General features: G+C 45.5%; 1 protein-coding gene across 1 annotated transcript; it reads left to right on the forward strand.

Moving 5' to 3' along the window:
- The first annotated feature begins 3,627 nt into the window (after positions 1–3,627).
- On the forward strand, positions 3,628–19,017 carry POLR1E (RNA polymerase I subunit E). The gene is made up of 12 exons (XM_043890826.1): positions 3,628–3,808; positions 4,409–4,512; positions 5,907–5,983; positions 7,279–7,364; positions 9,585–9,643; positions 10,459–10,603; positions 11,743–11,850; positions 12,470–12,566; positions 14,504–14,637; positions 16,572–16,653; positions 17,401–17,532; positions 18,682–19,017. Exons 1-12 carry the CDS (start codon positions 3,733–3,735, stop codon positions 18,839–18,841), a joined length of 1,260 nt encoding a protein of 419 aa, XP_043746761.1. The 5' UTR covers positions 3,628–3,732; the 3' UTR covers positions 18,842–19,017.
- Positions 19,018–19,235: the final 218 nt, after the last annotated feature.

Below are 19,235 nucleotides of genomic sequence, written 5' to 3' on the forward strand. Positions count from 1 at the left end.
AACTACAATACTTTGGCCACCTGATGTGAAGAAATGACTCATTTGAAAAGACTCTGATGCTGGGAAAGATTGAGGTGGGAGAAGGGGACGACAGAGGATGAGATGGTTGGATGGCATCACTGACTCGATGGACATGAGTTTGAACAAGATTCAGGAGTTGGTGATGGACAGGGAGGACTGGCGTGCTGCAGTCCATGGGTCTCAAAGAGTTGGACATGACTGAGCATCTGAACTGAACTGAGTAGGTCATCTTGCCCCATTTCAGTTCCATATGCATGAGTATGTATATATATATATATGTGTGTATGTGTGTGTGTGTGTATGTGTATATATATCCCATATATATATATGTATACATATATCCCATATATATATATATGGGATCTGCGTGTTTAGAATCATTGTTAAATAATTAAACAATATAGGTGTATACTACAGTCCCCTTCCCATTAATATTTTCCTTTTGATAGAATCTCTGTCACTTTGAACTCTTGCCTGTGGGAATTCTGGGAGTCTTTGCTCTCAAGCAATGTGGCATATTCTTCACTCTTCCACTCAGCTATAAAGCAGCCAATTCTTAGGGCTTTCACAGACTTTGACTGGTAAAGATGTACCTTAAAAGGGAAAGTCTTGGACTTTCCTGGTGGTCCAATGGTTAAGACTCCCAACTTCCACTGCAGAGGGTCATGGGTTTGATCCCTGGATCCCTGGTTGGGGAAATTCCACATGCCTTGCTGTGGCCAGCGGCGGGGGGGGGGGGGGGGGGGGGGGGGGGGGGGGGGGGGGGGAGTGAAACAAGGAAAATACTTTTGTACAACAGTGCTCCACAAACTTAAAGGGCAAATGAGTTACCTAGTGATCCTGTTGTTGTTGATGCTCTTGGCCCAAAGATCACAGTGAAACAAGGAAAATACTTTTGTACAACAGTGCTCCACAAACTTAAAGGGCAAATGAGTTACCTAGTGATCCTGTTGTTGTTGATGCTCTTGGCCCAAAGATCACAGTGAAACAAGGAAAATACTTTTGTACAACAGTGCTCCACAAACTTAAAGGGCAAATGAGTTACCTAGTGATCCTGTTGTTGTTGATGCTCTTGGCCCAAAGATCACAGTGAAACAAGGAAAATACTTTTGTACAACAGTGCTCCACAAACTTAAAGGGCAAATGAGTTACCTAGTGATCCTGTTGTTGTTGATGCTCTTGGCCCAAAGATCACAGTGAAACAAGGAAAATACTTTTGTACAACAGTGCTCCACAAACTTAAAGGGCAAATGAGTTACCTAGTGATCCTGTTGTTGTTGATGCTCTTGGCCCAAAGATCACACACTTTAAGTAGCAAGGCCATATAATATGTCCCTATATGAGGAGGGGCAAGACACTTTTCTTAAGAACTATAATTGATTCCTTGTATCCACTGCTGTCTTCTTTGTCACTCGTTAACTATGATTTAAGTCTTCATGTTTTATTCAACCATCCCACATTTACAGAGAATCTGCTGTCTGTAAACCAAATGTCAGTTAAATTTAAGCAAATTTAGTGTTTTTAAGCTCCAGTCCCTATGCTAGGCTCCTAGGATTTGTGATGATTCAGACTTATTCCTTGGCTTGTCACTGATTTCATTCAACCTTTATCGAGGGTCTACTATGTTCCAGGCACTGCTCCAGGAGCTAAAGATTCAGCAGTGAACAAAACAAACAAATCTGTTCATTTTCAAATCTGCAAATATTTGAAAGAAAAACTAAATGATGATAGTAGCAGATTCTAATCTAGTGAATAAAATATGAATCCACAAGTCCACACTGATGTAACTAAATAAATAGGAAGTGTGATGAACAGGATATTTACTTAGTCTATATGTACCTGCCCACAAAATACCTATTAATTACAAAGGGAAAACAATACTGTGGAGAAGCCTGGCTGATACCACTTCAGTTAAGTGATCAAAGTTACTATCAGCAGTAATGGGACAAATTGAAATTGTGTACCAGCTAACATGATATAATAAGAATAGCATCATATCTGTAATATTCCTGCCAAAGATGCATAAACTGAGACTCATAAGTTGGAAACATTAGACAAACCCAGATTGAGAGACATTCTACAAAATAAGTGCCCTATAACTGGCTTTTTAAATTTAAAATTCAAAGTCAAAATAAGAGTGAAGAACTATTCTGGGCTGAAGAAGACTACAGAGCTATGATAGCTAAATGCAACATGTGGTTCTGGGTAAGAACTTTTGCTATAAAAACATTACTGGGACAGTAAATGAACTTAAATGGGGCATGATGATTATATAGTAGTAATGCAACAATGTTAGTTTCCTGATTTTGACATCTGGGTTGTAGTTATTTCTGGTGGCTCAGAGGTAAAGAACCTGCCTGCCAATGCAGGTGATGTGGGTTTGGTCTCTAGGTTGGGAAGATCCCCTGGAAAAGGAAATGGCAACCCATTCTAGTATTCTTGCCTGGGAAATCCTGTGAACAGAGGAGGCTCTTGGGCTACAGTCCGCCGGGGTTGCGAAAGAGTCAGATGCAACTTAGCAACTAAACAATTGTAGCTACTTAGGGATTGTTGTGGTCTATAGGAACTATTACATGGTCTTCAGGGTGATGGACATCAGGTTAATAACGTAGTCTGAAAAGATCAGGGCAAAAATAAGATTCTTTGCACTATGCCTGTAGTGCTTCAGAAAGTGTGATTGGGTAATTAGAAGAGTGACATGTGCTCAGGCAAAGGGAAGCTAGGATGTTAAAGGTGATTTGGATCATCTTGGAGGTATGTGTCGGGGGGAAAGAGGATGAGTCTGGGAAGAAGGCAATTTGGAGAACAGAGATAATCTGGTTCTTTCCCTTCAACAGTATTTTCCTTTGGGCAAAAGGGGCCTTGGCCCGGGTCATGCTCAAAGCTCCGTAGGCCATACTTTGACTCTCATTTTGGTCTAATAACTCCAAATAAGGGATGGAGGGAGAGTTTAATCCATAGGAACAAAGGGACATGCCCATAAGATTGGGTTCCTTCTTCCAGTCCACCCCAGAATCCTTGAGCTTTCTGGGCTTCTCCCCTGGTCCATCCTTGCTGGGTTGATTGACCACAGGTGTATGCACGCCTAGGCCCAAGAACTGATCATAGCTGTTTACAGGCTTGTGGACCAAGCATAGGGGTTTAAGGACTGATATCCAGGTGTGTGGATGGAGGACTTGGAGAAATGCTACTCTCCGCAAGTCACCACATTTAGCTGGAACTCAAGGATTGTCTATTAGTGAATTCTAAATTTGAACTCGGGCTTTCAGATCCTAGTATTAATAAGACATATTTACACAGTAGTAGAGATAGACAATACCCTACCCAGATTGTGCAGAGGAAGACATCCCACACAACGCAAGGCTTGTAGACGCGAGCACCCTACCAGCACACAAGGTGTAACGCGCTTGCTGAGTGCTGGGCCAATCAGGTTCTGCGCCTTGGAGAAGCCGGCAGGGCAAGGTGAGGACGGAGGCCACGCCCCTTGGGGGTGGGGCGAGGGTGGGCGGGGCAGGCGCGCCTAAGAGCTCAGGAAAAGGGCGCTTAGGGGGCGATGTCCTGTGGGGCGGAGCCACGCGTCTTCGCGTGCGCGGGGCGGTGCCCGGAGAGACCACGCCTCTTCCGGCCCGCCGCGCTTCCTCCGCGTGTACCTTAAAATCACTGCCGGCTGCAGCTGTTTTAACTCCGGGGATTCGGGGCTGGCGAGGTCAGATGGCTGCGGAGGTGTTTCCAAGTGCGAGGTGGCAGTACTGTGGAGAGCCCGACGACAGCCAGAGCGCTCTACTGGGTAAATACTGCGAAGCTGAAGCAGGTTTTCCTGTGACTTCCTCCCCTTCCGTCCCGGTACCGCTACAGCCCTCCACGTCCAACGTCCGTCCAGCCGCATTCCCAGCTGGGCCAGGGCCCCTTACAGACTCCATTACTCCTTGGGGCTCGGCCAGGGCTCTCCTGTCATCCTGTCTGTCTGTTACTACCTCCCAGGTGGATGAGGACATGCCAGTTACGTCCTCCCCAGGGCTGGGGCTGTGTGTATCCAGGACCCCGTCAACCCCTCACCTACCAGGTCTCACACCTGCTCCATTTCCTTCTCTCCACTGGCCGGGAATTCCCTCAGCCTTTCTAGGTTTGGCCGAGGTCTCCTTAGTCAGCCCCACTCCCCTAGTTATTCCTTCCCGTGGAGGCCCGTCCCCAGGGATCCCCTCACGGCTCCAACCCCTCCCCAGCCCCTCTTCCCACCTGGACCAGGACAGATTTGGGTTAGAACCCGGGCTTCCTTGCTATCCCCATTCCCGGAGTCGGTCACTTCCTCCCATTGACGATTCATTTCCTCCCCACCATACTCTGGATTTTTCTGCTCTCATCTCATTCTTATGCTGTAATCTTACAGTCCAGTTCTCCAATGGGAGGCTGCAGAATCCAGGCAACATGCGCTTTACCTTGTACAAGAACAACGACTCCACAAACCCCAGAAAGAGGAGTCAGCGGATCCTGGTAAGTGCTGCTGTGGCCAGTCACCGCCCCTCTGCAGACCTCAGGAGGCCCTCTGGGTGTGGGCTGATGTAGGAAGGAGTGAGAGGAGAAAAGAGGGGGAATAGCAGGTGAACCTTTGGAGAACGTTGTGCCCCAGCAGGCTGGGGTGTGGAGACAGGCCCCATTCAGTGCACACTTGTGGTGAAGTGATGGCTTTTTATTAATTTGTTCAATCAACAAGCATTTATTGAGTCCCCAGTGTGTCCCTGGACTGTAAGCTGCTAGGGAAATAGCTAAGTCAGACCTGGCCCCACTCTGAGGGAGCTCATACTATAGAGCAGTGTTTCTCCGCCTCGGCACTATTGACATTCTGATCCAGATATGTCATTCTTTGTTGTGGGGGCTGTCTTGTGCATCACTGGATATTTAGTAGCTTCCCTGGCTTCTGCCCACTAGTAGCGCTTCCTAGTTGTGGCCAACAGAATGTCAGAAATTCCCAGATATCTGCAGTCCCTGCTCTCGAGAGGTGAGAACTGGATGTGAGGAACTCATACATAAGTAAACAACGCTCAGGGTCCCAGGGAGAGAGAGTACAGAGCAGGGCAGAGTGAGCTGAGTCAGTGAAGGCTCTGCTTGCCAGAATGTCTTCCTGGGGGAGGGTGTATGGGAGCTGAATCCTGAAGCATGGAGGAGGGTTTAACAGCTGAAGTTAGTACTGCAGGTGAAGAGGACAAACATGGGGAGAGGGCAGGGCAACTTGGCTCTGATTGAGGGATGAATTCAGCACCTCCATGGCCCTGAGGGGCTTCCTTGGTGACTGACTCAGTGGTAAAGAATCCACCTGCCAATGCCGGAGACGTGGGTTTAATCCCTGGGTCAGGAAGATCTAGAGAAGGAAATGGCAACCCAATCCAGTATTCTTGCCTGGAAAATTCCATGAGCCTAGTGGGCTACAGTCCATGGGGTTGCAAAAGAGTCGGATCCAACTTACTGACTGAACAACAGTAGCAGTGATCCTCAGAGCAAATGAGGAGCAGCCATGATAGAGGTGGGCAGAGAGGTTCCGGAAAGGCGTGGGCTTTGGTGTTGCCTGCAGAGTCGTTTTGTCGCCTGCCTCTAGCTGTGGAAGCCCAGGGCCCATCTCCGAGTCCTGAGGCCCAGCTCCACCAAGAGCTTTTCAGACTAGCTAGAAGCCAGTACTACCTGGGACTTTTCAAAAGTCCTCTTGCCTTTCCACCAGGGACACCCCAGACTCACTTAGAGATAGTGGAACTGGATCATCTCAAAGAGGCTCTCTTGTCTCATCCACTGCAGTTTGGAATCTGAAGCTTCTGCAAACTCAGAAAAGGGCATCAAGATGTTTACTGTCTTTCAACATTGGTTGTAATGGAGCCCTTCCTTCCTCTACATTTCAGGCAGCTGAAACAGACAGACTTTCCTACGTGGGAAACAATTTTGGTACTGGAGCTCTCAAATGCAATACTCTGTGCAGGTAGGGGTAGGGGAAAGTGACTGTGGGAAGCGGGGATGGTGGTGGTGGCTGCGGCCCTGGTACCGCTCTCCTCTGACTTTATTTTAGCTGCAGCGGGGAAATCTAGAGAGGCTTACCATGTTTCTGTGTTCCCAGACTCAGGGACCTTCACATCAGCATGTAGTCATTCTTGAAATTGAAGAGTGACTTACATTTATTTAATTTCCTAAAACCTGATTCATTTGTAGTTTTTGAATTTTTTTTAAAGTTGAGATGTAATTGACATATAGCATTAGTGTCAGATGTATGATAAAATGATTCAGTGTATGTAACACTGCAAAATGGTCACAACAGTGTCTGGTTAACATCCATACAGTTAAAATATTTTTTCCTGGGATGAGAACTTTAGAGGCTTACTTTCTTAACATCTTTCAAATATACAATGCAGTATTATAGTCACTATGCTGAACATTATACCTCCAGGACTTACTTTATTTTATAACTGGAAGTTTGTGCCTTTTGACCTTCGTTAGTTTTGACCACATCATTAACTTGGAATATTCTTTGTTTATAATAATCTTGTTCCTAAAAGGCAGCCGTCACCATTATTTTGGGATGTGTGATCAACACACCAAAGTTTTCCAGGAGTCTGCCTTGGAAGTAACTACAAGACAAGGGTTTGGTAGTGTCCAAGGCTCCAGAATTTCTGTCTAGTTCTGGAAAGATTACTGACTTTGGGCAACTCCGCCGTTTACTGACCTCTGGTTTACCTCTCGGTACGATGAAGATTGTTCAGCCCGAACAGTCTCACGGTCAGGCGTTGCCTAATGCAGTGTCCCTGTGAAGATACCCGTCCGTGAGCCACAGCCAAGGCCCTGTCAGAGTCATCTCCCCCCTCCCCCGCCCCAGCAGCTGATAGAGCTCCGATGACTGTGTTTGTGCTTGAAGCTTTTATCATCTCTTTACAAAGATTTTCAGGTTTAAACTGGTCTTCTTGTAATTACCGAAGTTTTGTCTTTGCCTCCATAGAATTTACACATGGGGTAAATTCTAGTGTAGTTCTAGATTGTTATATCCCAAAAGGTTTTACCACTACATCAGTGACCCCAAATGTGATTGGCTGTAAGAATCACCTGGTGACTTCGCTGCTACCCTCCCCCTTTCTCCCTTCATTTCCCTCTGCTTGCAGAGAATATCTGCTGTGGGGGATTATTGTTACTCATAAGTAAGTGGTGCCTTTTAGGCAGAAACAAGGAGATTGTATTAACAATACCTTTTGAATGATCCATTGTCACTGATATTCCTTCTTTATTCAGGCACTTTGTGGGAATTTTGAACAAGACTTCTGGCCAGATGGAAGTATATGATGCTGAATTGTTCAACATGCAGCCACTGTTTTCAGGTAGGTTCTAGTTATGAAGGCTCAAGGAAAGGCTGAATATTTTAGGTTTGCTGGATATATCAGTTTGACTTGTAAGCTACATTTTGTAGCTGTTTTTTAAAGGTTTTCTTTTTTTTCATTTGACAAAGTTTTAAAAGTGCTTTTACTCAGCAAATATTTATTGATGACCTACTATGCCCCAAGCACAAGTTAGGGGCTGTGAATATAGCAAAACAGACACAGATTCTGTCCCTGCAATATTTACAAACTGAAGATCAAAATCTAATCTTAGTTTAAGCAAGTTGAGCAATGATCAGAGCAGAGTAATGGAGGGCATGTCTGATACTCTTTTTCATCGAGGGCCTTTCTTAATTCTTAATGGTTCTAGTTGGGGTAGAGGTTTTAGAATCACTGGTAGGTTGTAGAAGTTGCTTATAGGTTGGACAATAACATTCAGGTTGATGCAAAGTCTCTATACTTTGTTTTGTTTTTTTTTAATTTTTTAATTAAAAAAAAAAATTTTTTTTCCTACACTTTGTAATTTGGGAAGAGATCTATTTTTTCTCTAACCCACTGGGAGAAGTTGCAATACCTCTCTCCTCTGGCATTTTAGAATGTATTGGGCTAGAGTGGGATCTTTGAAAATGATAGATAAGATGGTCAAACTCAAGGGGCTCCTGTTTCTAAATCTTAAATACTGAGAACCATGATTGGGGAGGGAATTAAATAAGGATACCTTCAGAGGCATTAGTTCTAATAACTTCATTCTGGCAAAGCAGTGGTCTCAGCCTTTCTGAGAATCTTGTGAAGAACCAGAAGTACTTCTGAGAAACATACATAATATACAAAAAATACGAGATTTTGCATATAATTTTAAAGGTCATCTGTGAGTTTCCTAGGGGTCCATAGTCTCTAGGTGAAGAATTCCCTGCTTTGCAAACAAAACAACATATATTATCCTCCAAATGCTCTTCTTTTTTTTTTTTTTCAAATGCTCTTCTAACTTCCAATGAACAAAGAAAATTGTTCATTAATTTGTTATTTAAACACATTTGTAAATATTGGTTAATTCTAACCAGCATATATAAAAAATACACACACATTTATTGGGTTCTTACTATGCTCTGGGCACTGTTCTAAGCACTTTCAATGCATTATATCGCTTACTTCACTTTTTTTTTTTAAATCAATGATGAACCTGGGACAGAAGTTAAATGACTTTGGCAGGAACATACTGCTGTTATATGTAAGAGAGTTGGGATTTAAATGCAAGCAAGGTCACTTCAGAGCTTATGTTCCTATCCACTAGATTATTGCTCCTTATATGAATACTCTGTGGGAGATCAGAGAGCTTCATGTAAAATAATATATACCTCATGTTTATGCCTGCTTTTAGGTCTTAAAATTAAAAAAAAAATTTTTTTATTGAAGCATAGTTGATTTCTAGTATTTTGTTAGTTTCAGGTGTATGGCATATGATTTTTTTTTTTTGGCAGATGGCATTCCAGTATAGATTATTACAAGCTATTGGGTACAATTCTCTGTGCTATCCAGTAAATACATGTTGCTTATCTATCTTATGTATAGGAGTTTATATCTATTAATCCCGTACTCCTAATTTGTACCTCCCCCACATCCAGGGGCTGGTTGGCTCAGATCATGTGCCAGGCTGTGGTGTGGAGAGCCCATGCAAACCTTCCTTTCCTTTCACATCCCTTTGGGGGGGGGGGGCAGTGGTGGGGGTCCCAACCCTATTACCTGGTTACCTGGAAATTGTTCTTCTGCCCGTCTCCAGTTAGTTTTCCATGAGAACTGTTCCACTTATAGATGTATTTTTGATGTATTTGTCAACAGGAGGTGAGCCCCATGTCCTCCTCCTCCTTGGCCTTCCTGATCCCTCCTCCTTATCTCTTTTACAAGAAGGGCAAAACTATATACTGGAAAGAGCACGGGACTTAGTTTCCAATCCCATCTCTGCATTGCCTGGGGCAAGTCATTTCACCTGGAGGCCTCATGTTTCCCTGGATCCCTTCACTTGATTCCGTAGTTTATTCTCCAGATCCTCTATCTGTATACTGAAATATTGAATGTTCACAGTACCCATGCATGTTAAGCTCTGGGAAGTCCTGTAATAGAGAAATCTGGTTTTCTTAGATTAACTGTTCACCAAATATTAAACACTCTTACTGTCTGCAGGCACACTTAACAATTTGCTTTTTCTCTTTGCTTTATGTTTTGTAGATGAATCAGTTGAGAGTGAATCAACACTGGAGAGTCAAGCCAAATCGTTCAGAGAAAAGGTAAGTGTGACGGAGCTAAGATGTGAGGCTAAAGTGAGTTCCTTCCAGGCCTTGAATTTCTCCAGCAGTAATATAAAAGCGCACGGTTCTCCCTGGGCACTCCCAGTTCGTTCAGTCTGTGGCTCTCTGGACAGCCCCTACCTGCAGAGGCCGCTGTGGCCTCACAGAGAGCAGATGCCCTGTCTGGGGCAGCTGTGCATGGCTCTGTGCCAGCCTCTCGGACTGGTTCTCTGCTGGGCTGTCACTGCAGGTGTAGCATAGCACTTATTCTCAGGATTTAATCCAAGTTTCAGAAAACACTGGTTGTAGCCTGGAAACTTCACATCAAGACAAAGTAAACTTTAGGATTGTCAGTGTAGTAGCTTCCTACAGGCTCATCTCATCCTAGGATGGCAGACTGATCAGATCTTTAGACTGCCTGCAGCACTGTATTGAGAAAGGTGTGGGGCTGTCTGCAGGCTCAGAGGGGGAATGAGTGATCTGTTAGCAGTGTCTGTTGTGGGTGTAGGATCGGAAAACGGTGAGCCATGTGCCCCAGACTTACTGACCCTAATTCTAGTCAAGTCTTTTCATTTTACAGGTGGAAACACTGTTGATTTATACATAGCTCATTATGGTTTATAAAACAAGCACTTCAGATCTCTTAATATCTTTTGGCTCTTACAACAAGCCTATGAGGTAGTTAGGTATGAGTCAGCCCAGTTTACAGGTGTGATGTTGACGGGCTCAGAGGAGCTGAGAGTTTCCAGTAGTCACACAGCTAGGAGTAGCAGTGCCCAGCCTGCCTCCAGTGACCAGATTTGTCTTTGGCACAGATGGATTCTTGCATTGAAGCCTTTGGTACCACCAAACAGAAGCGAGCTCTGAACTCCAGGAGAATGAACAAAGTTGGCAGCGAATCTTTGAACCGTGCAGTGGCTAAAGCCGCAGAGAATATCATTGATACAAAGGGTGTGACTGGTGAGCAGCTGAAACTTGGGGTCAGAGGCTGCTCCTCGAGACAGCTGTCCCTTCTCTTGGGGTCCTTTACCTGCCTCACAGATGGACATGATGGGAGTTAGGGCTGTATTCCTTCCTGCCTCTCCCTGAAGGCCTTCTTCGGAATAGACTCTGGGAATTATAAGAAACAGCTGACAATGCCTGCCCTCTGTGAGCTCAGTCGAGTAGTTTTTCTATTAAAATGGAATTTTAGGAAATTTTAGAAAGCTTTCCATACCCTATGATTATATAAATATTTTTGTATATTTTCTTTCACTACTTTCACAGTTTTACTTTTTACATTTACATTTTAATGACCTTTTTTTTGGTCTATGGTACAAACCTCATTTTATCGTTTCCAAATGATTAGCGAGTTGTCCTCAACTTCATCTTTTCCTTGTGTAAAAAATGATTTAAAAAGTCATCTTTATCGTTTTAATTGGGTTCTGTCTTAATTGGGTTCTGTCTCAGCATTCTGACTGGCTGTTCATGTAGCAGCAAATGGTCCTTCTAATTCCAGTAGCTTCACCATCCAGTTTATTGTCTGATGGGGCAACTTCATCCTTATTATTCACAAATGTACGCTGTTGTAGCATACTTTTTCTTCCAGATGATCTTAAGAATTATTTTGTCAAATTCCCTCAAAATCCATTTGGGATTAATATGGGGAAAATCAGCATCTTTATAGTACTATGTTTTCCCATTTAGAAACGTAGAAATATGTCTCCATATGGTCAAAGTTACCATTTAATGTCTTAAGTAAATTTTTCAATTTTTTTATTCAGTTTATTCTCAGCTATTAACAGTAAACTTAATAGCTGAAGACATTTAAAAAGAAAAAAAATTCACCCATTTTCCTATCGTTCTTCAAGACCAGCTGTTACAGTTTTCCTGTTTTCCTCTCTCTTCTTGTCTGGGTGCATCCTTAATTCAGATGTGGTTATTCCTGTATGATAGTTACAGTTTTATAATTTGATCTTTCTCTTTCACTCACAACACGTGAGGTTCAGATGAGGGGGTTCTGGGCCGATGATAATCTCGAGTGCCCAGGTTGCGGAGAGCGTTGGGGAACCCAAAGCTGAGCGGGTAACACTGACGCTGACTCTTCCTTTATTGAAAAGCCCTGGTCAGTGACGCCCTCCACGATGACTTGCAAGATGACTCTATCTATCTTCCTCCCTGCCACACCGATGCAGCCAAGCCTGAAGACGTGTATAAGTTTGAAGACCGTATCCTTCTTGCAGCAGAAACGCCACTTCATTTTCCAAGTTGGGGTGTGCGCACAGCAGTGCCATGGCCAGGCTCTCTAAGGATGTTGGTGGTCCTGTGATGCTCACAAAAGCTCGCCCCAGACGCTTGCTGTTGCCCTAGCACTGTTGCTGGGAAGTCAGCGAGGCTTCCCCAGTAGCTGAGGACATACGGCACCCCCGGCCTCTCGGCACCTGTGAGTCAAACCCATCCCTCAGCAAGGTGCCCACAGCTCGGCTCAGTGGGTGGGGCTTATTCTCCACAAAGAGTCAAAATATGACTTTTAAGTTGGCCAGTGCCCAGAGTCTAAGGCAGGCTGATTTTGTGAAAGGAAAGGTTAGAATGTAGAGTTTCCATGCTTGTGATTCTACTCAGATGGAAGATGCCTGCAGCAGCTTTGTGATAAGACAAAAAAGTCCAGGCAGACCATGAGCTCTGGGCTGGGAGTTGGGAGAACTGAGTCCCAAAAGCTCTGCCCAAGCAGACTGTCTTATCACTCCCTCTCAGCCTGTTTTCCTGTTTCTAAGATGAGGCTGTTTCCACATGATCTAGCTAGTTGATGTTTCCACTTTGGTTGGGTTTTTCTTGACCTGTAACTAGTTCTTTCCCCTGTGGAGTATGACGCTCTGCAGAGCCCATCTGAAGCTTTCAGGAATGTCACCTCAGAAGAAATACTGAAGATGATTGAAGAGAACAGGTACCCCACTTGGGTGGATGGAGAGTCTGGGTTGTGGTGTTGGGACACACACTTCATGTAGTCAGACATGAAGGAGACCTTGGGTGTCAGTGAGGACGTATGTCTTTCAGCATTTGGACATGAATGAGCTTGTGTTTTCTCCAGTGTTCAGGCTCCTAGGCCTGTTGCCCCAAGGCTGTGGGTGGCATTCAAGGGAGAGCGTTGGCCTCTGAGTGCAGGGGTCGTGTGGCCGTGCAGAGGGTGGTGAGGCCTTGTTGGCTGGGGCTGCACACTGGGGCTGACCTGTATTCCCCCCACAGTGTTACACCAGGTCCAGAGGCTGGCCTGGGAGTAGGTGCCTGCCGAAGTGATAGTTTGTCTGTGGTGATGTGCTGAGTGAGCTTTTCTGAAGTTGAATTATATATATTACTTATTTACTGGTTTTTATCGTCTATATTTTTGGCTGTGCTGGGTCTTCGCTGCTGTGCAGGCTTTCTCTGGACGTGGTGAGCAGGGTCTCACCTAGTTGCGGTGCTCGGGTTTCTTATTGCGATGACTTCTCTTGTTGCAGAGCAGGGCTCTCGGGCGCCCAGGCTTCAGAAGTTGCTGCACGGTAGCTGTGATGCACGGGCTTAGTTGCCCCGGGGCATGGGGGATCTTCCCAGACCAGGGATCAAACCAGTGTCCCTGGTATAGCAAGATGCATTCTTTTTTTTTTTTTTCCCATTTCTTCCTGCTCTTTTTTCTTTTAAATTATTTATTTTTTTGTTGCACCGGGTCTTCACTGTGGCACGTGGGATCTCATTCCCTGACCAGGGATCAAACCTGAGCTCCCTGCATTAGGGAGTCTTAGCCACTGGACCACCAAGGAAGTCCCGCAAGATGGATTCTTAACCAGTAGACAATCAGGGAAGCCCTGAATTATGTTCTTTAAATATAATGTGTTTTGAATAATTCAGAGGTGATTGCCTCTAGTCCCCTCCCCCTTTTTTTGGCTTTAAAAACAGCTTTTCTTTTATGATGCTAGTGGGGAATTTTTTTGCGTTTGAGTTTTTCTTTTAATAATTTTTTCTTGAAAAAATGTTGTCAACCCTAGGTTGGTTCCCTAGATATTTGTTTGGAAATTTTACTGGTCAGTGAAATCCAAAGTCTTAGAAAATATATTTTTTCCCCCGTCTCTCTAAAGATCCATTTCCAAAAAAAGCTTCATTGCTGGTTCTTTGTTGTCTTAATGTGATTGCGGCTCAGGGCCAGGTACTGGCATGAGCTCTGGGCTGGGAGTCCCCCTCTGCCTGATGGACTCTGTGGTCTTCCCCTCTCCGAGCCTTAGTGTTCCCATCTGTACAAGGAGGCTGCCATGAGGTGACCTTGAAGAGCTTTTTATGGCTGCGATTCCATGCTCGTGATAGTGGTAGAACAACAGTATGTAAAAATAACAGCCAGCACTGACGGGACTCTTCCCTGTGCCAAGCACCACTTTAATTGTATTGTCTCATTTACTTCACAAAAATCCACAGGGTGAGGGTACTTAATTTAGAGGTAAAGAAACTTTAGAGGAGATGTTCAGAAACTTGCCCAAGCCACTGCATGGCAGGGAGGGGATTCAGACCCAGGCAGTTGAGCGCCCGTGCTCTGGACCACCACATCAGGATTGGGCAGCTATGGCCAGAGTGCTGAGTCTTGGACACTGCCTGTGAATAAAGTTTTACTGGAACATAGCTTCAGTCATTCGTTTGTGTTAATCAGTGGCTGCCTTTGCTCTGCAGTGGCAGTGACCATTTGTTCACGACATGTGTATTTACTGTCTAGACCTTTACTCCCCCTGCACTAAATTCATGCTCCTCCTATTATAAGGAGCTGGTGGGATGGCCCTTCCTCAGCTGTTGACTGTATAGCGGGTGTGGGGGGTGCCTACTGGCTGGTCGTACACATTTCCCCTTTTCTCTCCCTTGTTGTAGTCACTGCTCCTCTGTCATAGAAGCACTGAAGTCTTTGCCATCAAATGAGGAGAGCCGAGACCGCCAGGCGCGGTGCATTTGGTACCTGGACACCCTCATCAAATTTCGAGCACAGAAGGTGATTAAGCGGAAAAGTAAGTCCATGATAGACTTTTTTTTTTAATTGAAATACAGTTGATTTACAATATGTTTGTTTCAAGTATGCAGCAAAGTGATTCAGTTACATGTGCAATTATACATATATATATTCTTTACCAGATTTTTTTTCCATTATAGACTATTACTGTATATAGTTCCTTGTGCTATACTGTAGGTCCTTGTTATTTTATATATAGCAGTGTGTATCTGTTAGTCCCAAACTCCTAATTTATCCCTCCCTCCCTTGCTTTTCCCCTTTGGTGACCATACGTTTATTTTCTATGTCGAGTCTGATTTGTATAATTTTCTTTAGATTCCACATAAAAGTGATATTATATTTGTCTCTCTCTGTCTGGCTTAACTCATGATAATCTCTAGGTCCATCCATGTTGCTGCAAAGGGCATCATTTCATGCTTTTTCACAGCTGAGTAATATTCCATAGAAATATATATACTACATCTTTATTCATTCATCTGCTGATGGACATTTAGGTTGCTTCTGTGCCTTGGCTATTGTAAGCAGGGCTACAATGAACATTGGGGTTTATATATCATTCGCGACAACATTGGCATTTTATTCTCATTATTTCCAGTCTGTTATCTGTCTGTAATTATTAGACTAGCGCTAGTGAGAGAAGAAATGGACATGTCTTTCCAGGCCTTCATTTATAACTGTGTAACAGTGGGGTACTGCTGACGTGCTGAGGGGACTCGCCAAGCTCTTTCCTCTGAAAATAAGGTCGAGTTGGATTATACGATTGCTCAGAGCTAACATTCACTGCTTCTGTTCTGTGTTAGGTAAAGTCTAACATCCAGTCCGATCAAGTGAATGTTCCAGGGGATGGTTAGAAATAGCTGTATGGGGAGAAAGGTTGGCCTTGCTTGTGAAGGCCTGTCCACGCCGTTGGGTCAGCTCCTTCTGGCTCGGAGGGAAGTCAGTTTCTGCTGGTAACCCGTGTCGCCTGTCACCGGGGCATGGGTGTCTGCCACACACTCAGAGCCACCCAGAGTTGGAAATCCAGAGAGACACCTGTGATTGGAGGCCTAAGGTGTGTCCAGTCGTGTTCCTGTGACTGGGCACCTGGGGTCTTGGAACACCTCATTCCGCCATGCTTCACAGATACCACGGTCTTTACAAATTGGAGGTTTGCAGCAACCCTGGGTTGACCAAGTCAGCACCATTTTTCCAACAGTCTGCTTACTTTGTGTCTATGTGTCATGTCTCACTGTGAATATTTTCAACTTTTACATTGTTATATTTATTATGATACTCTATGATCAGTGATCTTTGATGTCACTGCTACAACACACTGAAGGTTCAGATGATGGCTAGCAATTTTTTTAGCAGTAAGGTATCTTTTAATTGAAGTATGGACATTGGTTTTTAATTTTAATTATTGGACACTTTTTAAAAAAACGTGATACGCCTGCACACTTAGGAGACGCCAGTGTACTGTGAACCTAACTTCAGGCATTGGGGAACCAGGCAGTCCATGTGACTTGCTTGATTGTGGTGGTCGCGAACCAAGCGTGCATGACTCTGAGCCGTGCCTGCTCTCATGTTTTTCAGAATCTGCTTAGTTCTTGTTTCACATTCCAGTCTCCCCTCCTATCCCTCTCCCTCAGCTTCCTCCACAGTCTGTTTCGCTTTCTAACATCTTTGAATCATGTGTCTCTAGGCCTCACTGGAGTCTGGTTTTCTTGTCACTGCCCCGTCATGAACATCTCTTGCGCACATATGGTCTGCAGGCGAAACACGCCTGAGCCTGTGTTGATTTGCGGCTGTTCTGTTTCATGGGCCCCTTTTTTGTCTTCCTGCATGCCTCTGTTTAGTCCAGGGGCCCACTGTTACCCTTGTCTCCCAGCTCATAGGTGAGGCATGGCCTGAGAGTTTTGAAAGAAAATGATCAAACTCCACTTTGTCTTGTAGGTGCCCTGGGACCTGGAGTCCCCCACATCATCAACACCAAACTACTAAAGCAATTCACCTGCCTGACCTACAACAACGGCAGGTCAGGGGGCTTGACTTCTTGGCTTTCGCCTATAAAGGAGAGAGCAAGATTGCGGGGGAGGGGGGCTTGGATCGCTGTCCATGTTCAGAGACACTGCTGAGGTGGGCACTGCTGCTTGGCGGGGTCTTGGGTGAGTGAGTTTAGGCAGCACTGTAGAGCAGACGGTCCCTCTGGGAGAAGTTCACACCAAGGCTCTGGGAAGTCCTGCAGCAAAGACTACCCCAAACACTTTTTCCAGGGACACCTTCCCAGTGTCCCCAGAACCAGTGTTGTATGGAGAGGTGGTGATGCAGGCAGGGGCAGGCCAGGGGGATGACTTTGGGGAAAGCTCCCTAAGCAGCACACCTGGGCTTCCTTCCTGCTGTTTGCTTGCTGCGTGTGTCCTGCTTGGACTGCTTGAAGAATCATGGGCAGCCAGGTGTGGAATGACTGTTTTCCCAGCAGCCCTGCTGAGCAGGCTGGGAGGATGGGGATGGTCTGTGCCAGTGCAGGCTCCAGCTGTGCCTGGGGAAGGTGGAGATGCAACCTTTTTGTCCTCCCTGGAGGGACACTGGGATTGGCTCCACTGTGTGTGAAGGATAGGGCAGAGCAACAGGACGAGGGATGTTGCTTGGATTCCTTTTCCTCTCCCCGAGATGAGAAGACAGTTGAACCCATATGGGAATAGGCTTGGATGTTTTCCTTTCCTTTTGGAGAAATCATCTTGGAGTTTAATTTTGTCTCTCTGTTTCTACCACTGATTTGCAGTTTGCGGAACTTAATTTCAGACTCTATGAAGGCAAAGGTCACCGCCTATGTGATCGTACTGGCCTTGCACATCAACGACTTCCAGATTGATCTGACAATGTTACAGAGGGACCTGAAGCTCAGTGAGAAAAGGTGAGCAGGACAGAAGAGAAAGCTCTCCTAGGGAGCCTTGATGTAGTTCTGGTACTGCTAGAAAGCATGAGACACAATCAAGGGACCTGGGGGCAATCTTTAGATGAATGAATGATTGACTAAATGGATAGGCAGCCAGACATTACTGTGTCTTCACTATGCTAGGCACAGTGTCAAATCTGCCATGATCTCCCAGTGATTTCTCTTAAGAATCAGTGGAAGAATCTTTGGTTCAGAGAAAGCAGTGACTTTCTCAGGGTCACCCAGTCAAGGGGAATAGTTGGGCTTCAGACCTGAGCCTTCCATTCCCTTGTAACTGAGCAGCCTCCAGTCTCCAAGTTGCTGTCCCTGGAAAGAGGGATTCTGTATGATTCTGATGGGGTAACCTGGGGGTGGAGGTTGCATAAGAGAACCCCAGTTTCAGCTTAGCAGAAAGCACTCTCAGAGTCAGATGGAAGGAGCTGCCAGGGGAGGTGTCTAAGGCAAGGCAGGGCGGGAGTTTGGCAGGGCTGCCACGTTCACTCTTCTCTGACCGAACTCTGACCGAACTGGGAAGGTTGGCGGAAGTGGCGGCCTTTTCAGGCCCTCTCTAGCCTTGGTAGAAGGGATTCAGACTGAGTAGGGAGCACAACCTCCAGGGCGCTGAACCGCAGGGTGTGTTGGCCTCTGTCAGTGATTAAGGAGTATCTGACATCCAAGGACCCTGGTGGTGGTCCAAGAGCGCCTTGAAAAACACCTTCATCTGGACTCTTCCAGTCCGGAGCGGGATTATTCTGAGGGCTGTCCACACATGGCCTTCTCACGGATAGTGAGGTTGACCATACAAGAGAAATAGATTCTTGGAGCCTGTAAAGTTCTGTTAAGTGCTTGATCCTTGTTATAGGAAGTAAACAGTTTATCAATAGGAGCCAGATAACCTGGTTTTCTATCACGTGTATAGGCATTTTCTAACTGCTACACATTGACACGGGAGTCTGATGGCCTTCAGCGATCTTGTCGGTCTCCGCTGGGAGCTTTGCTCCTGCGTCCACCTCTGGGATTCTGTCTTTGAGGCATGGAGCACAAATGTGCCTCCCACTCCTGCCTGCTAAGCTTCTCGGAGCATCACATTGAGGAGACTCTCCCTTGTTTTGTGTGTTTGTTCCTTAGGATGATGGAGATAGCTAAAGCCATGAGGCTGAAGATCTCCAAAAGAAAGGTTTCCCTGGCAGCAGGCGGGGAGGAGGAGCACAGACTGGGCACTCTGTCCATCCCGCTGCCTCCAGCCCAGACCTTGGACCGTCAGTCAAAGCGAAGGAAAATCACCTAGAGGCGTGCTTTCCAGACACAACAATTTGGCCATTCCTTCTGTTCATTTGCATTTTTATTTTTAAAGAAAGAGGATTAAAGAAGCCGCCTTGCTTTGGCATGGGTATGAAGCCAGACGCCAGCCCCTCAGTTGTGCTGGTCTGAAGCGGAAGCATAAAGCAAGGCCCTGTTGGACTCCACCTCTCTGCTTTGGTGTCACCATGACTATAAATGGCAGATGGTTCATGTGTGGGATGTGGGAGGGTCGGAGGCAAAAGATCTCACAGGCTGAACCGTGGGCCACATCTAATGGATAAAGGCTAACATTAAGAGAAATGTGAGGTGCTATGCTTAGGTCTAGAAGGGCCGGGGGCGTCCGTGGTGAGGACAAAGCCCAGCAGGGCTGGGAGAGGAGG

Source organism: Cervus elaphus, chromosome 29 (assembly GCF_910594005.1).
Source record: "Cervus elaphus chromosome 29, mCerEla1.1, whole genome shotgun sequence".
NCBI lineage: Eukaryota > Metazoa > Chordata > Mammalia > Artiodactyla > Cervidae > Cervus > Cervus elaphus.